Below are 24,320 nucleotides of genomic sequence, written 5' to 3'. Positions count from 1 at the left end.
AGAGAATCAAGGGTGTCAAGAAAAACGTAGTCGCGAAAATGATCACTTTCAACGATTATGTGCGGTATTTGAACGATGTATTGCTACAGTCGAGACGTCAGTCGTGCATATGATCGACATTGCACAGTGTCTAAATTGAAACTCGCTCTTAGTCCGTATGACGATAAGTGGTATGTCGTACCTGAATCGCTACTCTATCTTGGGGACATTATAAAATATTGTTGTAATGTGCGATGTATTTTTTTATTGTAATAAAAAAAAATTTATAATACATTCGTTTCATCTATCCAAGAATTATGTGAACTGTTCATTCCTAACCATTTCACGTACACTTTATTTCCTCGTAATATTTTTTTCACGAGATAAACGTCAATATTATAGGAATTACAGAGACTCGCTGTAATTTGTGTTTGTAAAATCCACCAGCTATCGGTTTCCCTTGGTAATCTTTCAGTAGATACATTGCAGGATTCGTACGTTGTGTTTTATCGATGTAGAAAATCTCGGTGGACCAATTCGGTGTATAAAAATTGTCTTGAAATTACTAATACGTATTGGATCGTCTATCTTGAATCTCGTTGGAGCGGCAATTTTTATATGACTATATACCGTCGACACAAGAGTCGTTTTGCAATGACGGATGTTACGTCTATCGGTCGCATTCCAATAGTTTGATGTTTACGATGATTGTAATCTGACAATAGACGCGATAGCTCGTCGATCCATTTGTACGAGTCGTTTAATGTGAACATTTTCCACATATTATTCTTGAATGTACGGAATTATTCCACTACCGACGCTTTCATCACCGAGTACGTCGAATAATGATTTGTGTTGTACCTCTTCACGTTTTTTTGCAGAGTGGGGTTGTAAAATTCCTTTTCGTGATCCGTCTGAAGGTTTTGTGGATATCGTTCGTCCTTGCGAAATATTTTAGATAACGCTGCGGCTACGTCGCTTCCGTTCTTGCTCTTGAGTGGTAGGGCCCATGCGTATTTACTCAAAACATCGATAATTGTTAAAATGTAACCTTTGTTGAATCGCGCGTAAAGACGCATCTCGACTACGTCGGCTTGCCATAGATCGTCACGACGACGTGGAAAATTTCTTCGTGCGGGTGTGTGGAGTTCTTTCACGAGTTTTCGTTTCTCGACACCTCTCTCTCTCTCTCTCTCTCTCTCTCTCTCTCTCTCTCTCTCTCTCATGACAGGAAACGAGCTTTGCGCATATCTTTTAAACCTTTCTATCCGTCGATGCGATGACTGTAGATGTGTTTAAATATCTATTCCACATGTCCGTCGTTTTAAACGATTTCACAATTATGTCCAGTACCTTTTTTTCCAACTCTTTATTCGTCACCACATTTTAAAATCGTTCCTGAAACGTTTTTTCTAACGTCTCATTCGTCACCATATTATTTGTTGACGCACATCAGTTACATCTCCATTCAGATGCTGAATCTCTTCCACGTTTCTTCGTACCTTCTCCACATTGCTACGCACTTACTGTGTATCTGTTCATATCGTTCTAAATAATTCCTCGAATAATCTCGTTTCGCGAATCTCGAAGCATGCGTTCGACGTAGCTTTTGCTTACTATATCGGTGTCGAACTCCAGCGCGGCTACGTGTTCTATCTTTCGTTTCTTCGCGTCGTAATAATTCGGATTCAGACAGAGCCCACTGTACGTAATTTCGTAAAGATTCTATCGACGATCGCAACTTTTCGATTTCGTCGCTATCGTCTCTCCTCATAGGCATACCAAATTTATTCACAAACATCGTATCGAGTTCGCGCGAACCTGACCATTGTCGCGGTTTTCGTCACAACGAACATTCAATTTATAATTAATTCAGCTTCGCGAAGTTCTTCGGTTATCAACATTTCGTTGTCGTGAGCGTTGTTACCCGCTCGCCGAGAAACATCGAGCAATTGAAGACAATCCACCATCTCGTTGGAATCGTTCCAATGAACGTAATCTATTTCCTTGTCAGTCAATCTCACAGCGGACGATATATTTGTCTCTATACCTGAACCAGTACTTGTTCCACTGGTTCTATGAGTAACTAAGAGCGGAGCGATAATGTTTTTGTATTTGTGTTCCTTGTTACTCTTAATAGGCATTCTGACGTTATAGTTACGCCTATGAGCATTCGTCGTCAATAATATATGTCTGTACGTTTATTTATCATTCTCGGTGTAAATAGCATCGTTTGGAATCTTCTTGAAGATCAACTCGTATAGACCTAGTGTACCTTTGTACCTTACTCCGTCTATGATTATAGTGTCGTCCGAATCTACGTCGAATTTTTTATTACCTAACATCGTACCGTTTTCATCAAAATAAACACCGTAGACAAGATCGATTTCGTTTCTTTTATTACCAATTAAAAGAGTATTCACATATACTTGTCCTAACGGTCCTAACTGACTTTGCAATCTCTGACGACCTTGAGATGTACTTAACACCTGACAGACGTTTCAAGCGATGAATCATCACCGATTTTAAAAACTTCTTCGTCCTGCAGTTCAAAAGGAGTTACTTGTTGTTGTTGTGATTCTATTGGTGTGGAATGAATTATGGGCGAATCAGGCACGTTTGATTGTTTCTTTTTTATTTATTTGTTCCATGGAAGACGCTGGGGAGTAATTTGTGTTGGAATTGCATCATTATCGTTGTCGTCGCCGTCGCCGTCGCCATCGTCGTCGTCGCCGTCGTCATCATCATTCTCATCGTCGCTGTACTCACGTTTATTCTTTTGCTTATTCTCCATAAACTTAGTTTCAAATGGTTTACCTCCACGTTCAGTGTTTTCTGCAATTTGTTTCAACGGTTCGATAATAGATTTTAATTGTTTCTTCAGAGGGATTTCATTCTCCATTATGCCAGTCTTCAATGCTCTGTGTTTCTTACGAATCGACGCGCGTATCTTCGCGATCAGTTTCGCAGTTTTCTCCCGTTCAAAGATACTTTTCATTCCGTCCATCTTATCGTAACGTCGAAGAAGTATTGCTCACTTTTTCACAAAACACTACAGAAAAAGTCCTATCGTATGTAACACGCTATCCGTGTCTATCACTCACATTTGAAAAAATATTGTATTGATTTTTTTACACTACAGCGAAATCGTTGAATTCTTGTCTGTATCTACCATTACGTAATGCGCTATCTTTGTCTATTACCACAAAACCGTATTTGTGTTGCCAACATAGATGGAACAACGTGCAAAAATTCTCATACGACATATCAGTGTTCACGTGATCGTTATAAATGTGTTTTAAGTTGGTACCATCTTCTTGAATAGAATCAAAAAATTTGCATTATCTCGTATCAAATGTTTCGGTATTTTTGTATATGTCTGACAGAGATAGAAACAATCAATGTTCGTATGTCGACCCATAGAGAAATATTCTCTAATAGTATTCTGATTATCAGAAGCCACATCATCGGATATTGAATTGGGAAGTGCCTTCTTCGGTGGTATGATGTCACGATTGTTGGAAAATGCGTAGTAGCCGATACCGTTTATCGATTCGAGTAGCTCTTCCAAATATCGATACTTTGGGTGAAAGAGAGATTTCGAATACATGTACACGTTTTCGAAACGTACACCATGTGGACTTTCTGTCAAATTTATCAAAGCGTTCGTTTTACCACAGTTGGACGGTCCACAGATGATGCAACGAATTGTATTCGATACTTGTTGAGAATACAAGTATGTAAGTTCAGCGCGTTTCCGTTGCGAGTGTACAGACCAATACTTTATGCGTGACTGTACTGTACACGACACGAGCGCGGCTTCTAGAAACTTCGACACTCATTGTAACCGACATCCGTTTGAGTGATCCCTCTCCTCAGTCTCAGTTTGTACTCCGACAAGAAAGGATCGACAGTCTCAGTTTGTACTCCGACAAGAAAGGATCGCAAGTCTCAGCTTGAACTCCGATAGGAGAGGACAGCACGCTCGCGAAATACATAATTCACTTTTCAATAAACTACATTTAATTATAAGTTCTATAATTAATTACCGGCTCAATCCATCCAACCACGCTCCGCTAACTGAAAAATCTTATCAATACTAAAGGGCCGTGTCTACGAATCTCTCCAACCGATCTTCATCAGACATCAGTCGTGTCTTGCGGTCGAGATTCGACACTCCTATCGATCGTGATTGTCGTACGAATCGCATTTACTTGTGTAACGCGAGCGAGTTTTTCGCCACTATTTATACCCCCGAGCAGGCGCTCGATTCGTACAGTTTACTGTAAAGAGCGGTTGTTGTTATTTCAAAAATGTTTTTTTTACTAACGGATAAACGTGGGATTCTCGATTTTACCGCCGAGCAATTGCAATACATATCGAAGATTGTTCTTCTACAGGAATTTGAGAATTACGTGGAGCTACTGTGGGATCAATTACCCGAACATTTAAAAACGGATCCTGAAGTGCAACGCTGTCGTCCATGTATAGAGCATTACAATCGTTCGTGGCAACGAACACACATAGATGGTCCGCGACTTATCAAAAATTGCGACATATATCTTTTTCAAGCCGTCTGAATAATATGATTTGTCCAACCCTTCAAAATAAGCCTCTGTTTCGGCGATGAGCTGCTCTCTGGTAGTGAATTTCTTTCTTTCGAACCATTTCTTCGGGTTTGGAAACAGGAAATAGTCGCAGAGGGCTAAATCTGGCGAATATGCTGGATGGGGAAGCAATTCGTAGTGGAATTCGTTGAATTTGACCATCGGTGCCGTGTGAACCCGTGCATTGTCTTGATGGAAGAGCACTTTTTTCTTCGCCAAATGGGGACGTTTTTTCTTTAAAATGTTGTTGAAACGGTCCAATAAGGCTGCGTAGTAATCACCATTGATCGTTTGCTTCGACGGAAAGTAATTGATATGAATTATATCGCGTGCATCGCAAAAAACTGTGGCCATCATCTTTCCGGCCGATTTCACGGTCTTCGCCTTCTTCAGAGTTGGTTCATCCGGTGAAATCCATTGTTTTGACTGTTCCTTCGGGTGTAAAGTAATGGATACATGTTTCTCTCGTCCACAGTAATGAATCGACGCAGAAATTCATCTAGATTATGTTGAAACATCTCCAAACATTGTTTTGAAATTGTCACACAGTCGCGCTTATGGTCCACAATGAGCAAACGCGGCATCCATCTTGCCGATAGCTTTTTCATACCCAATTGTTCGTGCAAAATTGAAATCACTGTGCCATGTGATATGCCTGTGGCCTTAATAAGCTCGCACACTTTCACTCGTCGATCAGTCAAAACAATATCGTAGATTTTATCGATGATTTCTGACGTAGCAGCATCGATTGGACATCCCGAACGAGGTCACATGTGGATGTACGACCACGTTTAAATTCATTCACCTAATTGTATATAGTCGCAAACGCTGATGCAGATGTGCTGAACATTATCCAACTCGGCTTTGATTTCTTTCGGCGATTTCTTTCATAGATGTTTAATCACTGCATGAAACTCGTTTTTTTCCATTTTGCAAAAGATAAAAAAGTTGTTTGCTTTAATAATTCACAGAAATGAAACCACGCAATGAATTCTTCAAAATTTGACAGTAATCAACCGAAAAGATGCTACTTGTCAAAAAGTAATGTGACATGATACTGCGAGTGCCCGCTAATACTGATTTTCTAAGAACTTATTGACTTGTCCTCGTAATAATAAATTAATGCTTAAAATACAAATAAAAACAAAGAATATATCAATAAATAGAATAAGATGTTAAATAAAATAAAATACATACATATATTACAAATATTTATATTTATTGAATTTCAAAAGCATTGTGTGATTTACATAAATATGTAGAATAGCCTACATTGATATGAATTATCTTACTTTGTACATTATTAATAGAAACTACTATATAATTTACAAAATCTACAGATTCAATCATTTCTATGTATAAAACTTCGAAAGGCATATTGGAACATATTATAATCTTTGCTAATTTAAAATGACTTTTGTTTTCTATTAAAATGATATCCAATATTTATCCGTATTCTTTAGAATTAATTAAATTATTGTATTATCTGTTCGCGCGCGCGCGTTGAGCTTTTTGGTATTTTGTATTGTGAAAAATTTGACTGTTAAAGATATATTTTTTATATGCGCCAGAGGAGAGCACATGTATATGGGCTCGTGCTTGTGTGTGTGTGTGTGTGTGTGTGTGTGTGTGTGTGGGGTTACCGATTTCGCTACATTTTGCCAGACCGCTGACTAATTTTGAATCGCATGCTGACTACTCAGGAGCCTTAAGATTAAATATTAGACAGTAACTGATTGGATATTCAGTTAAACTGCACAAATTTCTATCAGAATCATATGCAATATATGAACAAATGTACCATAACTATACATCCATGATTGATTCAGTGTACATTCTTTGTTACATTATGATAAGATTAAATTATTAAAGATTCAGTTTTAATCTTGATATTCGTCTGGACTATAATTAATATCAGAGTTTTCTCTTCTTCTTTTTTCTTTTTCTGTGCGATTAATGTTCTAAGTATATTAAATATCCATTAATTTCAACATAATTGACACTGATTCGTTGAATGGTCAAAGACTAATTTTTGACTAAATCTATAGAATTTAAGTGTTTGCGATATGATGAATTTTGGTTTCGTGAGCTACTTTCTATTGTTTTACAATAAATCGTTTTTGATTCCAAAAAATTTATCTTTTAATAGTTTTAATACATTTTAGATTGTTATTAGAGTTTGTCTTTATGTTATAGTTTCCGTTAATAGATGGAGGTGGTTTACTAAAATAAATTATTTTGTAAGAAAACAAAATTTTTTCTTTTTTTGTAATTATAACATCATACTGTCTCTGAGAATGGCTCAAAAGTGAGCCGAAACATGTAAGCGGATTAATTATTAATAAAGTTGTTTTGTTAATCGTTTAGTTTGCACAAGAATCACCGTGCTTGACTCCTATTGCCTTGTTGTATCCAACCTTGTTTTGTATCATTAAGGAGTATTTAGGAATTAATTTATATTGGGTTAATTTCCATAATTTTTGCAAATATACAAAAATTACACAGGCCCTCGGAAAGAAAGCACCCTGTGCTGGGGTGGAGACTCAACTATTCTTATGTATTTTGAGTCGCTGAATACGAATCTGACATCAAAATAGGACCATTCAGGGAAAATTTTCAATCTAGAGAGGAAAAATGGATCAAAAACCTCGAAATCTCTGCTTTTATTGATATATTTATTTTAAGACCATTAGCAAAAAACTTTTTTGATTAAAGACTAGACCATAAGCGAATTGAGAAATACTTATCAGGAAATACTGTACTGAACGCTCTGGAATACTAATATGCTCCTACAAAAATCAACTCTTGATATCTCAATTGATGGACAAGGTGGCAACAAACGCTATATCCTCTACACCTCTTGCATAACTTCTAGCGATGAACTCTGACTGCTTCACATTACAGACACAAGTTCAAAATCTAATAATTCCCGAGGAGTGATAATTCCCATATCTTCTTAGGTTTAAGGCCGGTATTCGTAGTCGATTCTTATTTCAAGACCGTCTTAAGTAATGTCTTAAGATGCCAATACAGCCCTCTGATTGGTTGGTCGTAACTTCTTAAGACCGTACTTAAGACAGTTTTGAATATAAGATTTGACTATGAATACCGGTCTAAGTATGGAAGCTTTCCGACTTTAACGAGGACTTTATCAACTCGTCGTCGATCATATTATGACTTCATCCTCACATCTTAACCCCCTCCCTCCCCCCTGCAAGGCAGCGTGTCTTCACTGGTTTCGAAAACGAATTATTCTACATATCCCCTTTCGGGGCAGTTGTCATCGTCTCCATCTTCCGTGGCAGCAGGTACTTGTAGATGTTTTCACTTATGTATCACTACATTTACATGACTGGAATCATGTGACATCGTAGCTTGATAATTTTGCAAATTGTTGTTATTAAAATGACTGAGACATCGAAAAGGTAGTATGGGTTAGTTTCAAAGAAGTTGTAGATAATAAAAAAAGCGAAAACTATAAAAACATCGTGGCTAATATGATAGAAAATTTCTGCAAATTAGGCTGTCCTATGAATCTGAAAATACATTTCCTCCATTCACACCTTGACTACTTTCCTGAAAACGTTGGGTATTACTGAAAACCTTGCTTTCTGCTTTGCCGGCTAAATACAAAGAATTTTTACTGAATTTATTCAATCGCTTTTTAGAGGAGGAAACTATATTACCTTCCTGAAAAACCTCGCTCATAATCTTCATTCCGAAGGAATGATTCATGAATAATTCTGGCTTCCGTCCCATCTCACTTCTATTATGTGCTCTTAAAATCTTTGAGAAGATTGTCTATTTAAGGTTGCAATGGTTGGTGGAATCACAGGCGATCTTACCACAAGAAATAAATGGGCTTTAAACCTAACAGATCGTGTACAGATAGCTTACTCTCACAAATAACATCCAGATAAATTTTCTTGTGAATGAAGTCGTCGCGGCAGCTTTCCTGGACATAACTGGCGCTTTTGACAATGTGCTTCCTGAAACGGTCCTCTCTGAGACCGAGAAAATTGGAATTCCCGCAAGACTTCGCAAATTCATAGAAAACATTATCACTCATAGAAGTGTACATTTTGTTGAGGAGAGTCATCTCAGCGAGACTTACATTGTACATAAGGGAATTCTTCAGGGTTCGACACTCAGCCCGCTACTTTTCAACATTAGTTTGCGAGATGGATCTTTAACTACATCCTGGAACTAACCTTTTGCGATATGCGGACGACATTGCTGTCTAACTCTTCCTCGAGACAAGTCGGAGAAGCTGTTGCCAACCTCCAATCTTTACTTAACATTTATTTGTATCTTTCGAACAAAAGTTTGGAGTTATCCATCCAAATCCAAATGGATCTTATTTTCCAATAGAAAGCGTTCTGCTAAAGAAGACTCTACCTTCAAGATCTTTATCAACAATCATCTAATAGAGAGAGTCCTTAACATAAGGTTTTTGGGCGTTATTTTGGATTTCAAGAGAGAGGATCACTTCAAGTAGATCATCAAAAAAGGAAAATCGTTGATTAACATCATCTTTAGCAGCGATCTGGTAGAGTTCCCACCCCCAGCTCTTACTCATTTATAGAGTTGTTTTTAGAGGATACATCGAATATGGCTGTCAAATTTTTATTTTTCAGAATAAAAAATCGCTTCTTATACAGCTAGAAAGACTCCAGTATAAAGTAATTAGAATTGCTCTGGGTTACAGACAGTCTATACCCATCAACATCATTTTATTTGAAGCCAAGGAACTCTTGCTTAAGCTTCGCTTTGCTGTCATATATCCGAAAGATACGTGTTGAAATCTTTGTCTAGGAATAATAACTCAGTCATACGCAGCTTCAGTTCCATGGAAAAGACGGCCTTGTTGCTCGAGAAGAGATCAAGAGGCCTCTCAGTATCCATCAAATATTACATCTTTAATAAACATGCTTTTAACAACACCTTCCAATCTACCTTTCATTCTGCATTCGAAATCTCCTATTCCGATTTTACTCTCCGACCGGATTATAAGCAAATTATTTCAGACAACAAGAAGAAAACTGTACTGTTAAACAGGAATTTTTAGATAACTCTATGGATCTCTGAGACTCAGCCATTACTTTTTACACAGAAGGCTCTAAAATGGAAGAACAGAGGTGTGCAGGTGCTACAACTTACTCTCCGGAGCTCAAAGTCAGTTTCAGATACAGGTTGACTTCAGAAGTTACCGTGTTTACAGCGGAGGCCTGGGCGATTTTCCAATCGCTTATTTTGATTCAAGATACTGATTACTCCAAGGTAGTAATTTTTTCTGACTCTAAGAGCGTCCTAGAATCCATTGGCTCCAATAGGCTTATTAATTCTAACTATATTATACACTGGATCAAGCGTCTCCTCGCTCTCTTAATAGGGGCATCAACGTCACTCTTGCCTGGATCCCAGCTCATCGTGGCATTTCGGGCAACGAAATAGCGGATAAGGCGGCTAAGGAGGCCGCCTTAAAAGGGGGAAGGGACAACTTCAAACTCCCTACTTCTGACCTGATTCTGAAAACAACAAAATGTCAGTTTCTCATTTCAATAAATACTTCGAAGACATTTCAAGAACTACAGGATAACATTATGCCTCGCTTTACTCTAATTTCTCTAATGTGCTGTGATACCAACAGAAGTCACTCAATCGCCAAGAGATTATCTTGATTAACAGACTTCGTGCCAATCATTATAGTTTAAATTTCAATTTGCATAGGAAAAATATGATAGATTCTTCAGTCTGTACGTGCGGTGACCCTAGACAGGATGCCAACCATATAATTTTTTATTGTCCCTTATCTCGCGGCAGATTCGCCTTCCTTAATAAATTTATCAAGAAAACTTTTCCTCATTACACTTTCTCTATACTTATTAATCCTCAGGTTGAAATTTGCAGATTTCTCCTTTTCTTTTTCAAGTCTCTTTCTTTCCTTCTCTCCCTCTCTTCTTCTCGCTCCTCCCTCCTTGGCGTTCGTGTGCGGCTCGGTCGGGAGTGGAGCGGCTTGGCTCGATTCGCCCTGGGTGGTGCGTGGGAGTTTATACCGGTGGGAGGGGGAGAGGGAAACTGACACTCTCTTTGATTCTAGTTCTTTCTGCTTCTGCGGTTTACTCTACTGATTCCTATGGAAGGTTGGAAAAATCTGGGAAACGACTGGTCAAATTTACCTTGCTAACAAGAACCAGGGTCATTAATCATAAAAGAAGAAGAAGAAGCCATATGTTGAGTTGGGTTAGTAACCTACTTAAGAGCTATTTAATTAAGTTCAGTTAGAGCTAATAACAATAAAATCAAAGAAGCAGTAAAAAGTGGAAATTAAGATAAAGTGGAATTGTAAGATGCATAATGCTTTTATTAATTTATATTATAATTAAATTTACTTAAAGTTCAGTCATATAAAATTATCGTGCAGTTTTAAAATACGTTATTGTAAATTATAAACATTGAACTATAATTATTTTAATTACTATAATTACTTTAAATACGAAGCGTCACTACGAATGTTAAGATGTTGAACTATTATATATATAGTATTCATTTAAATGAATTAATTTTCATATCGACACGCAATTATCGTTTCTGAAATTAATATTATTAATTCATTTAATAATATTAATTCATAATTTATTTAATAATATTAATTCATTTAAATGAATATACAGTAAGTCAAGTAAGAAAGCGTGGTCGGCCTTACTCAAATCTAATAAAAGATATCGCCCTAAATCTATCATGAATCCCAGAGAGCACCTTTGTCCTTGATGCACTATCAAGAAAGATTCAGTTGTCATTGAACTTCTTAAGAGAATCACATTAAGCGCCATGAGTACCAAATCCTCATCACGCTATAAAGCGTGTTCTTCACGTTGTGTTTCTTTGCACTCACCCGAAAGGTCCAAAAATGTCACAATTAGCGGCTGCTAAATATATGAAAAAGTCGAAATCATTCGTACAGAAGTGAGTGCAATGATATAATGATATAATGTGGCAAAAAATGTCGATTTACCGGAATGATTTACCGGAACGTGGCTCGATATGCAAAGTGGACAAAAAAGACATAAAAAAATAAATCTGTTTCCGCGGAATCCTGGCTTAACATTTCGTCAAGGACAAGTAAAATTGAAACAGAAAGGTTTAAATATATCGTATGAAACTATTCGAATCTATCTCAAGGCTAATAACATGAATTCGACCACGCTCTTACTTGACTTACTATATATAATAGTTCAACATCTTAACATTTAAATTGTAGTGGCGCTTCGTATTTAAAATAATGTATTTAACATAAACGGTCTTGTTTTCAATCTTATTATCTATAATTATTTAGTTTACACAAACATTGTTATTACATAATTAACAAAATATTATTAATTTAGATTATTCTAATACCTTGATATTTACTGTAATTAAATACTTTCAAACAAGAAATGGATTTGGGGAGTATTTTTTGATAATCCATCAGATAATAAACATGATTATCTTCTATCTGAAAGGGAACAACATAATAAAATTTTACATTATTTTGAGAATGTTGTTTTAACGTATTCTTTAACTGGTAAGACTTTGAAGAAAAGAAAAAAAAAAGAGAGAGTATGTAACTGTATTACTTTAATTCTAGTAGAATCTAACTCTGTAGATGTTTTGTATAATATTATATTAACTTCAGTAAAAGCATTAATATTATTTGAACAAATTTTAAATCACATTTTCGAGTAGAAAAACATACATACGAAAGATTAATACAAGATCTTGGACTACGTCTGTATTGTGATCAAAGTGTTGAAAAAATATCTTCTAAAAAACAAATAGTTGTTATCTTATGATTCTTCGGGGGGCAATCAGGAAGTTCACAGATTAATATAATATAAGGTGTAGTAAAAAGAAATCTATTATTTTTGCATTAAATTGAAGGATTTATTTAGCATAGTTAGAATGATCCGATTTAGATCTAGATAGAAATATGCATCGTTTTGTTCGATAACTTGTTGCCATTTTGAAGGTAATTTCATTATGCCTCTCTCATAGAAACCCTCGTCCCTATTGGCAAAAAACTGGGACAGTCGATTTTCACAAGCTTCTCTTGAGGCGAATTTTTCACCAGCAAAATCATTCGCCATAGACAGGAACAGGTGGTAATCACTTGGTGCCAGGTCCGGACTATAAGGTGGATGCATAAGAACCTCCCAACCAAGCTCCCGGAGCTTCTGGCGAGTCACTATCGATGTGTGTGGCCTGGCGTTGTCTTGATGGAACACAATTCCTCTCCTATTGGCCAAAGCTGGCCGCTTCTGGGCGATTGCTTCTTTCAGACGGTCCAATTGTTGACAGTACAGGTCCGAATTAAGAGTTTGGCCGTAGGGGAGCAGCTCATAGTAGATGATTCCCTGCCAATCCCACCAAACACACAGCAAAACCTTCCTGATCGTCAATCCTGGCTTGGCCACCGTTTGCGCCGGCTCATCGCGATTCGACCACGACCGTTTTCGCTTGACGTTGTCGTAAATGACCCACTTTTCATCACCAGTAACCATTCGCTTCAGAAATGGGTCGATTTTGTTGCGATTCAGCAGCGATTCGCAGATGGAAATTCGGTCCATGAGGTTTTTTTGCGTTAACTCGTGTGGCACCCATACATCGAGCTTCTTTTTGTATCCAGCCTTATTTAAATGGTTCCAAACGGTTTTTTGTGCAATGTTTAGCTCCTGGGCAATCGAAACAGTGCTTACATGACGGTCGGACTCGACGATTTCCATTATTTTATCGACATTTTCGACAATTGGCCTTCCAGAGCGTGGTGCATCTTTGACATCAAAATTACCGGAACGGAATCGACGAAACCAAAATTGCGCGATATTGACTGTTACAGTATCAGGACCATAAACACTATTCACATTTTCAGCTGCCTGGCTTGCGTTTTCGCCTTTATCGAAGAAAAACTGTAAAATATGACGTATTTTCTCTTTGTTGGTGTCCATCTCTCAAACAATACTGACTCAAGCAATCACAAAACTGTCTGAGAAGATTTTTTAATACGAAATCTTATCTTTCTAACGCCATTTGGCGTAACCCGATTGCACTTATACAACGCGAGATACAGATTACTAAGGCCATCTATTGGAAAAATAATAGATTTCTTTTTACTACACCTAATATTATTTGGATATATTATTTGAATATGAAATACATTTATTAAATATATTTATTTATATAGAATGTTTCCCGTTTCTTTTAATTTCCTTTTATTTGTCTTTTAGATTTTCTTAAGCCCCTATATCGAAACTGTCTATCTTCCACAAAAATTATATAGCTTTTGGAAAGAAATAGTTTAGTAACTTTAATTGCTTTTACATATAATTATTTATATTACATTGGTTACAATACTATTAGGTTGTTCGGAAAGTAATTTCGTTTTTTTTTATGAAAATGAAAGACGATTTTCTTATAGTGAATAAATATTTTATTAAATTATATATTGTCCATTCTGGTCCAATACCTTTTGCCATCTTTCTGGCAGTAGCATGATTCCACGCTCATAAAATTTTTGTTCTTTGCTGGCAAAAAACTGATCCAGGTGATTTTTTACTTCCTCATTTGAAGTAAAAGTTTTATCGTCTAAAAAATTTTGTAGAGACCGGAACAAATAATAATCAGAAGGTGCCAGATCTGGAGAATATGGTGGGTGTGGCAGTATATCCCATCCAAGCTGTAAAAGCTTTTGGCGAGTTACCAAACTAGTATGAGGTCTCGCATTATCTTGGTGGAACACCTTTTCTATTGATGAATTCTGGCCTTTCCTGTTTAAGTGAATCATTCAATTTGTCCAGCTGATGACAGTACACTTCAGAATTGATCGTTGTGTTGTCCGATAGAAGCTCAAAAAAAACGAATTCTTTGAAATCCCACCAAACAGATAGCATCACCTTTTTTTGATGAATATCGGCTTTCGAAGTGCTTTGAGCCGGTTCATCTTTTTTACTCCATGATCTCTTGCGTTTAACATTGTTGTAGACAACCCATTTCTCGTCCCCAGTGATGATGCGTCAAAAATGGATCATTCTCTTGACGTTTGAGAAGCAAATCACAGACGTCAATACGACGGCACAAATTTCTTTCTGAAAGAACATGAGGAACCCATATGTCGAGCTTTGAGATTAAACCTAGGCGTTTCAAATGATCATAAACGGTCGAATTCGATAAATTTAATCTCTCAGCGATCTCGCGAGTTGTTATTCGCCGGTTTGCATCAATTAATGCCTTTATTGTGTCCTCATCAGCTTCAACTGGCCTTCCAGAACGTGGTGCATCTTCAACATCAAAATTGCCGGATCGAAATTTTGCAAACCAGTTTTGGCACTGGCGTTCTGTCCAAACATCTTCTCCATACACATCGGATAATTTTTTTCTTGCTTGAACAGCATTTTTACCTTTTCGATAGTAAAAAAGTAAAATATGCCGAAAATGCTGCTTTTCACTTTTCATATTTGATAGGGCACCAATCAAAAACTACTGCGTAGAATCAACCGAACTTTTTTCACAAGCAAGCCTTGCTATATCAGCTGTCAAAATATATAATGATTATGCGGCTTAAGTGTGAAGTTGGCTGTGAAAAAATATATTGGGAAAAAACGAAATTACTTTCCGAACAACCCAATATATTTAGCAAAAATTGCAATTTTGTATAATTATTGTCTTATCTTTACGATTGGTTCTTTTCTTTAATCCCTCGTAGATATAAATCAATCATATTAGAAAATTTTATAATAATTTCAAAACTGCCTTTCTGCTTTTTCTACAAAATCTTATTATAAAATTGCAATAGTAGTATGTGCTGAAATCGTTTAATTTTATTGACTATAGATTTATATTTATATACAATATATCTATACACACGTACGCATATATAAATATATAAATTTTTTAGATCAGTTGCAGATCGATTTGGAGTATCCAAAGAAATTCTGTTTAGAATTATGTATTTGAGGTAGCATTGCTACTAACTGAAGATATCCACAGATATATAAAATGGCCTGAACTTCATGAAATGGCTACCTTTGAAAGAGAATTTCGTTAGTTACATGGTTTTCCTGGAGTAATTGGTGCAATTGATGGCTCTTATATACCTACAAAAAATTCTGAAAATTACATTAATCGTAAAGGATTTTATTCAATAATATTAAAGGAATTTGTGATATAAATTAAGATTTATAGACGTTTTTACGAGTATATGTGGTAGCGTTCACGGAGCAAGAGTTTGGCGTTTAAGCGACATTAATAGTACAAAACGAAAATAGATTCTTTCAAAATCAATATCATCTTCTGGCAGATTCAGCATATCCTTTATCAAATTATATGTTAACTTCATATTGAGATAACGGTCATTTAATAAATGTACAAAGAAGGTTTAATATAAAACTCTCAAGAATATGTGTAGTCATCGAGCGTCCTTTTGGCATGTTAAAAGGAAGGTTTAGAAAATTAAAATATATTTATATGTATAATACAGATATCCTTAGTTATTTTTACTTGTTGCATCTTACACTATATATCTTACACTATATATCTTACATTATATGTGCATAGAAAATGAAGATAAATTTATTGATGATGATGCATTTGATGCAATAGATAATGACATGCACAAGATAATGACATTGTATTTATGAATGAAGCAGAAAAAAGAGATATTATTTCTCATATATTGTAAAGTTGTCTGTATAAAATATAGTAAAAATCCTTATTATTATATATACATATTAATATATAAGCAAGCATTATACTGAATTTTGAACCTGTTACTAAATACAAATTATGTAAGTATTAGTAAATTATTCAAAAATACATCTTATACTGTTTTGCAAACAAACATGTAAATTTTCAAGTTTATAATTACAAAAACCTCTAAACGTAGCCATTTTTTAATTAGTAACTCAAAGTTTTGTGTAAATAGTTGCAAAATGTACAGCATTTTTTATTCAGAATGACCAAATATAATCGACACTTATCATCAAATACTTTGTACATAGCGACACTTATCATAATACACCTTGTATACACAACACCTTGCGTGCTCATTATACTAACAATAAAAAGGAAATGTTAAATATGTGATTTATATAAAGATTATGCGTTTCGCGAGTTTCCTCCGTGTCTAAATCCATTCTTGGAATGTCAGGGTTCCGTGAACCTTGAGTCCACTTCATCAGGGCAAGGAGCAATCTGATTCTGAGCTGTTCCTCCAGGCCTCCCTTCCTTTTATATTATGCTACTTGTTAGAAGGGAAATAAGAGAATTGTGGGTGGAGGGGGGAAAGGTGGCCTTCAATAACCGGGAGAATAGTTTTCCATATTTTATTTATGTTGTAGCCATTATCTCTATTTCGATTGTTAGGGTGTCTTTGTATTTCTATAGCTTCTCTATACTTTCTTCGAAAGTATGAAGTAATGTTGGCTATTGTGATCGTTTTGTTAAACATTTTTGACATTATTTGATGTCCTGTTTCGATGTTTCTGATAATGCTGGCTGCGTGACATATTTTAGCCTGACATCACGTTGGTGTTCTTTTATCCGTAGGTTGACCATTTCTCCCGGTTTCTCCAATGTATACTTGCCCGCAGGAACAAAATATTTTGTATAATCCTGCGGAACTGAGTGGAGATCTTTGATCTTTAGGATTTCTTAAGATTTGTCCTATCTTTTTGGGTGGTTTAAAGATAGTTCGGATGTGTTTGTTTAATATCCTGCCAATCCGATCTATTGTTCCTTTGACATATGGGAGAATGGATAGGACCTTTCGTCTGGTTGTGTGTCAGAGACCGTTGTTTTGTTTGCATGTTTATTGATTGTTTTGATTATATCTTTTTTATCGTGTTCGTTTTTTGTAAGGCTAGTTTTAAATGGTTGAGTTCTGTCTGTAAATGTTCCTTGTCAGAGATGGTGAAAACTCTATCTAAGTGAGGTAATTGCACTGTTTTGTGCTGGGTGGTGGTGTGATTCGGCATGTAGATATCTATCTGTGTGTGGTTTTTTGTATACTGATGGTTTTAGGTACCGTCAGCTTTTTTAGAGACAAGAACATCTAGGAAAGAGTTTTTCGTTTTCCTGTATGCCTATAATGAAGTAGATATTTGGATGTTGATTGTTGAGAAAAATAAGGAATTTACAGAGTTCGGCTCTGCCATGTCTCCATATCACGAATGTGTTGTCTACATAACGGAATCAAACTTCTAGTTTTTTAGATGTTTTTCCGAGGGCTTCTTTCTCAAAATGCTCCATGAAGATGTTGGCTAACGTGATGTCAGGCTAAAACACGTCAGCGTTATCAGAAGACCTCGAAACAGGACATCAAATATTGTTTGATAAAACGACCACAATAGCCAACATTACTTCATATTTTCCAAGAAAGTATAGAGAAGCCATAGAGATACAAAAACACCCTAACAATCTAAATAGAAATAATAGCTACAATATAAATAAAATATAGAAAATCATTTTCCCGGTTTTTGAAAACCGACCAATTTTCCTCTCCTCCTCACCCACAATTGTCTTCTTCCCCCCCATCACTCCAACAAGTAGTGTAATATAAAAAGGAACGGTCTGGAGGAACAGCTCAATATTAGGCTGCTCCTCGCCCTGATAAAGTGGACTGCAAGGTTCACGAAACGTTGGCGTTCCAAGAATGGATCTGGACACGGACGAAACCCGCAAAACGCATAATTTTTGTATAAAAAGCACCCGTGGAAGTCTCAAGAATATAATCATCATAAAATTTGGCAATGCCAATCGGTATGATAAAAAAAAGGATAAAAGTAATGGCGTTGTTTATTTCCTAGGTTTGCTTTCATATCATTTCATTTATTACAGAGAATATACATATCAACATTGTTTATTTCTTCAATAAATTTATCTGCGGTAAACATTTTGTTTTTATTGAAATCATGTAGACTTCTTTTTTTGGAGTGTTTCTTGGATGAGGGGAAAAGACGCCTTGTTATCTTAATCTATGGATAATGTGGCGCAAAAAAAACTTTCATGTAGACTTCTCGCTTAAATAAGTTAACTAACTCAACTCAACTCATGGCATAGAAAATAGCGTTGAGTTGTCATAAATCATGAAATTACTAGGTGGTTATGTCTATCATATTTTTCGGTCCTTGTGGAACTAACTCAAATTGAGTTATTGGAAGCACCCACGCTTGTACTTTTTACTGTTTCGAACAGTGTAACATTGGCCTAGTTTCCATCATGGATTTAATCCGGATCAGAATATAAGAACCAACCAAATACAGTCGAGTATTATCCTGTTACAGTTGAATGACAGGGGAATGCTCGACTGTAGTTGGGCGAATGCACGCCATCAAAGGATGTCTAGTCTCCATCCTTGGAGAAACAACTACCACAAGGATTAGACGCTTGCTTACTACACACGAGCTCGGGGATGATAAACCCTCAATATTTTTACACTTGCGGAACTTTGCAGAAGGTCAAGTAAGCGACCAGATTCTCAAGTTGATTTTTATGGAGCGTCTAGAGAACATACGCGCAATCGTGGCAATTAGTGAAGTAACAGATCTCAGTAAATTAGCGGATAAGGTAATGGAAGTGGCAAAATCTTTTTCCGGGTAACATCCAATCGGAGTTCCGAAATCGATAGAAACGCCAGTAAGATTTCAGCAGAAATAACTGAACTAACCAAGCGAGTAGCAAAATTAGCAAGACAGGTGGGAAGCAGATCGCGAAGCAGATCACATGATCGCAAGAATATCGGCAGACGGTCGTAGCAAATCCAAGACGAAGGATCAGAAGAAACTATGCTGTTACCATGATAAGTTTGGTGCGCAAGCATATAAATGGATACATCGCCCTGCAAGTAGGAGAAGAAAGCTGTTGCGGAAAACTAGAATCGCCGTCGCGATTATAGGCGATCGTTGACGGGCTCACACAAACTCCTCGTCTGATTATTAGTGATAAAAAGGATGGCTTAACATATTTAATCGACACTAGAGCCGATGTATCCGTGATTCCGCGAAGAATGACATCAGGATCGAGAAGATCACACGAATTCCAACTATTTGCTATCAACAACACTATCATATATACGTATGGAAGCCGAACGAAGATTCTTGATCTAGAGCTAAGGAGGCTTTTCATATGGGATTTCATTGTAGCAGAGGTTAAACAACCCATCATCAGCGCCGACTTTCTAGCGCACCACAGTTTATTACCAAATTTAAAATGACGCAGACTACTAGATGAACAAATTTTACTTTCTGCAAGAGCTGGAATCAAGATTACTGAACAACCGTCTATAGCAACCATCAATGAAACTTGTAAATTCGGACAGCTTCTACGAAAGTATTTGGAAATAACATGTCCAGCCATGTTATACAAAGCGGCTCATTAACGTTAAGCACTACATTGTAACAAAAGGATCACCAATTGCAAACGATCACGCAGACTCGTTCCGAGAAGTACATAGCTGCTAAGAAAGAATTTGAGATGATGTTAGAGCTGAGAATTTGCCGACCGTCATCTTCTCGATAGGCGAGTCCCCTACATATGGTCCGGAAGAGCGATAGTGGATGGAGACCTTACGGAGACTTCCATAAATTAAATAGTGCTACCGTACTAAATAAGTATCCTCTACAATTTATACAAGATTTCATATATCGAATAGCCGATTGCCGAATTTTTTCTAAAATTGATCTTGTTAAAGCATTCTTCCGAATTCCATTAGCAGAAAAAGATCGACTCAAAACGGCGCTAACTATGCCCTTTGGACTTTTCGAGTTTAATCAGATGCCTTTTGAACTACGGAACGCAGCACAATTCTTTCAGAGATTCATCGATACAGCGCTTCGTAGACTGGATTTTTGTTTTGGTTATGACATCCTGGCGTCAAAGGATGAAGAAGAACATCGCCAGCACCTAGAAATAGTCTTCCAACGATTAAAGGAATACGATATAACGTGGCTAAAAGCAAATTCAGTGAAAAGGAAGTGGACTATTTAGGTTACACCGTCGAAGAAAACGAAATCAGGCCAATTTTGAACAGGATCAACGTCATCATGAAATATAAAAAACCAAGCAATGTCAGCGAGCTTAGACGATATTTAGGAATCGTCAATTTCTACCACCGCTTTATAAGGAATGCAGCAGCTTTGTTAGCACCGCTCAATGCATACTTAATGGGAGCAAAAAAGAAAGACAAGCGTCCGATAATATGGACACCAGAAGCTGACGTTACTTTTGAAGAGAGTAACAAACGTCTAGCAGAATCAACTCTAGCTCTATCACTTCTAGCTCATCCACTCGAACACACCAAGCTCATGCTGATGACAGACGCTTCAAACTTCGCCATAGGAGCCGTATTAAAGCAATATCAAGATGGCCATTAGAAGCCGCTAGGATTTTTTTCAAAAAATTGACAGATACTCAGCGAAGATACAGCACGTATAATTGAGAGCTATTGGCGATCTACGCTAGCTTGAAATTCTTTCGACACCTAGTAGAAACAAACAAGAGACATCACCATAGCAACTGACCATTGTTATATGTTTTCTTGCAGGTATCAAACAAAGCATCTGAGAGGCAGAGGAGGCAAGTTAACTTCATTAGTCAAATAACAACTAAAATAATCCACGTTAGCGGAAAAGAAAATGAAATTGCAGACACCTTATCACAGTTGGAAGCAATCAACATGCCAGTTGTTGTTTCTACGGACGAGCTCTACACAGACAAATGCTGAACTCAAATCGCTGTTAGAATCCCAGACAGTCCTCTCATTAAAAAAAACTACGTCTGGATGATAGTGAAAAGAAAATATATTGCGATGTGTTAGATTCAATAGAATATACGTTCCAGCTTCCCTTCGCAAAAGAATTTACGATATTTCACACAGTCTATCACATCCGAATGCGAGAGCTACTAGGAAGATCATTTCCCAAAGATTCGTCTGGCCAGATATGTGCAAGGATATCACCAGATGGGTAAAAACTTGCCTCGTGTGTCAAAAAGCAAAAATATTACGACACAACGTGAAGGTTCCTGAACATATTGCAGTTCCCGACGAAAGATTTCATCAGGTTCATGTGGATATTGTCGGATCCCTACCAGTCTCGAGAGGATTTAAATACTGCCTTACCATAATAGGCAGAACAACAAGATCAGAATGATCAGAAACTATGCCAATGGCAGATTGCCTAGCAGATACAGTAACAAATGCTTTCTTCAATACGTGGATCGCTCGTTTCGGAGCACCAGCGGTAATACAAACTGATAGGGATGCTCAATTTGAATCCGCTCTTTTCAAATTTATGGCAAAACTGTTTGGTAGTAGGAGAACGAGAACTACAGTGTATCATCCTCAAGCAAATGGGATAATAGAAAGATGGCACCGTTCACTCAAGTCCGCAATTAAGTGCCATATGTCGCAAGAATAAGTAGATATCCTCCCAATGATTCTACTTGGATTACGAGCAAGCTACAAAGAGGATCAAAGCATCAGCAGCGGAGATGGTCTATAGAACTACCTTAAAACTACCCGGAGAGTATTTTACCTTCGAAGATCCAATCGGATGTCCACGAATGTTTATTGAAAAGCTAAGAGAACGTATGCGCAAGATTCGAGGACCCTTCACAGCACATCATACAAAGAAGAGAACATTCCTACACAAAAATATGAAAAACTGCACTCCTGCATTCGTAGTAGATCACCCTAAAAGACCCTTGGAACTCTCATATGAAGACCCATTTCCAATCATAACAAAATTATCAGATTTTATTTACAGGTTCAATTACAAGGGACACCCAGAGGAGATAAACACAGATAGACTGAAGCCTGCCCTTATAAAAGAAGAAGCTCCGACTCTTTCTAGAAGATCCACCCCCTTCCATCCATCAATTTCAACCGTCTGGCATAGAATATCCAGCATAGAATACGGAAAGCAAGGACGAGTAGTCAGATTCGTAAATTCGCTTAGCGAGTCACTGGTGGAGGAGTGATGTGGCAACAGATCTTGTCCAAGGATTTCACTAGAGACTTTACTGAGCAGAGCGCATCAGAAGATGTTCTTTAAAAACGCTCAAATATATCTTCTTCGAATCGAGACTGTTAAAAGTAACTAACGTGATAACTTTTCTGTGAATAGAAATAAAATAGATACATTGTGGTAATTCCAAGGAGCATTGATTCCGCACTCCAGATATTACAGAGCATACATAACGGATCGAAATATAAAGGTAAGCAACCAGGAGGAAGGATAGCCACAACGATACGACCAATGTAGAATGACCTTAATGGAGTAAATGGAGTATGACGGAACTAATCAATTGGAGATAGGCTAAACATGGCAGTGCTGAACATATTCTAGAGGTGGCAGTGGGGATCAGTGATGCGAATTCCGGGCTGCTTGCAGCACGGTTACTAGTATGCGTAATAAAGGGGACATAAGAAGGTACATATATTACGATGAGTGTGTATTTGCGCATGCGTTGTGCCCGTCTATGCTCTCTTCATGTTAATACCCGTGCTGCAAGCGGCCCGGAATTCGCATCACTGGTGGGGATGAATGTCACTTCTCTCATATATAGCACTCCAGAAAGAATCAACGAAGAATGAAACGAAACCTACAAGTCCCTTAAGGCAGACCTGCAACATTATCGTTCACTGCATGAATTTAACATGTAATCAAAATATACAGATTTTGCAATGCAAATATTGCCCGAACTAGAGGTATTGAAGCAACAATTGCAAGAGAAAGACCAACAATTGCAAGAGAAAGACGAATTGAAAAAAATATCTGCCAAAAAGGAATAAATGCTACAATTGATTAACGATCTTCAAGCACAATCGGCGATCACTATTACGACTCTCGAAGACGACAAAAAAGAATATGTCACAGAACTGTTAAAATCGTACTGTATATATTGTATTTTGTGTATATTATATCTTTTGTACTTTTATATATATTGTAATAGTGTTGATATATTTATAAATATTTTATTCTTTAAATTTCGTACATACGATTTTGAGGAATTTAAAAAAAAATTGACATTCACGGATTTTTTAGGAAAATACATGTTATGGAGAAAAGTTTAAAATGTCGTGGAAAAAAATTTATTGTAATTTTTGTAATTATTACATTACAGTATTCTAAAATGTATTATTATTATTTGTATGCAAAGTATTCATAAAATATAATAAATTTGCACAATTCTATAGATTCAAAGTTCAAAGAAATGATAATTTAGCTGCAAATCCTTCCAACACTGTGTTACGTCCAGACTCCACAGTTCTTTTCTTCGACAAGAAACTTTCGTCATCACAAAGAATTAGTGAGCAGTAAAACTTGAAATAGGAGCTGAGAGCAATAAATGCTCGTTTTAACTAACAACCCATCCGGGACTGAACCGTTGAGTTAGATATTTGAACCAAATAGACAAACCTTATCTCGAGGGCTATAAAATGAAATAAGAGCTGAGAACAATAAATGCTCAGTTTTTAACTAATAAACCACTCGGGACAGAACCGTTGGGTTGCTATTGAAACCAAGGGCCAGATAGGCGAAATTTAAGAATAAACAAACTAGACCTTATAAAATGAAACAGCGGGTGTGAGCAACAAATGACATGTGGCTCGCATCTATTAGACACTCGAGAAACGGACAGACTAGGCTTTGTAAAATAAAACAGGGGGTGTGAGCAACAAATGACATGTGGCTCGCATCT

The 24,320-nt window shown here is 36.8% G+C and overlaps 1 protein-coding gene and 1 pseudogene across 1 annotated transcript; one reads left to right on the top strand and one right to left on the bottom strand.

Moving 5' to 3' along the window:
• Positions 1 to 263: 263 nt before the first annotated feature.
• Positions 264 to 1,058, bottom strand: LOC108753234 (annotated as a pseudogene).
• Positions 1,059 to 22,106: 21,048 nt separating this feature from the next.
• On the top strand, positions 22,107 to 22,595 carry LOC108753233. The gene has a single exon (XM_018494647.1). The coding sequence runs from the start codon at positions 22,107 to 22,109 to the stop codon at positions 22,593 to 22,595; it is 489 nt and encodes a 162-aa protein (XP_018350149.1).
• Positions 22,596 to 24,320: the final 1,725 nt, after the last annotated feature.

This window comes from Trachymyrmex septentrionalis, unplaced genomic scaffold (genome assembly GCF_001594115.1).
Source record: "Trachymyrmex septentrionalis isolate Tsep2-gDNA-1 unplaced genomic scaffold, Tsep1.0 scaffold67, whole genome shotgun sequence".
Lineage (NCBI taxonomy): Eukaryota > Metazoa > Arthropoda > Insecta > Hymenoptera > Formicidae > Trachymyrmex > Trachymyrmex septentrionalis.
This window is presented reverse-complemented; position numbering and strand designations above follow the sequence as displayed.

Excerpts from the sequence above, each read along its gene's own strand:
- LOC108753233 (XM_018494647.1), top strand. The coding sequence starts at position 22,107 with ATGGTCTATAGAACTACCTTAAAACTACCCGGAGAGTATTTTACCTTC.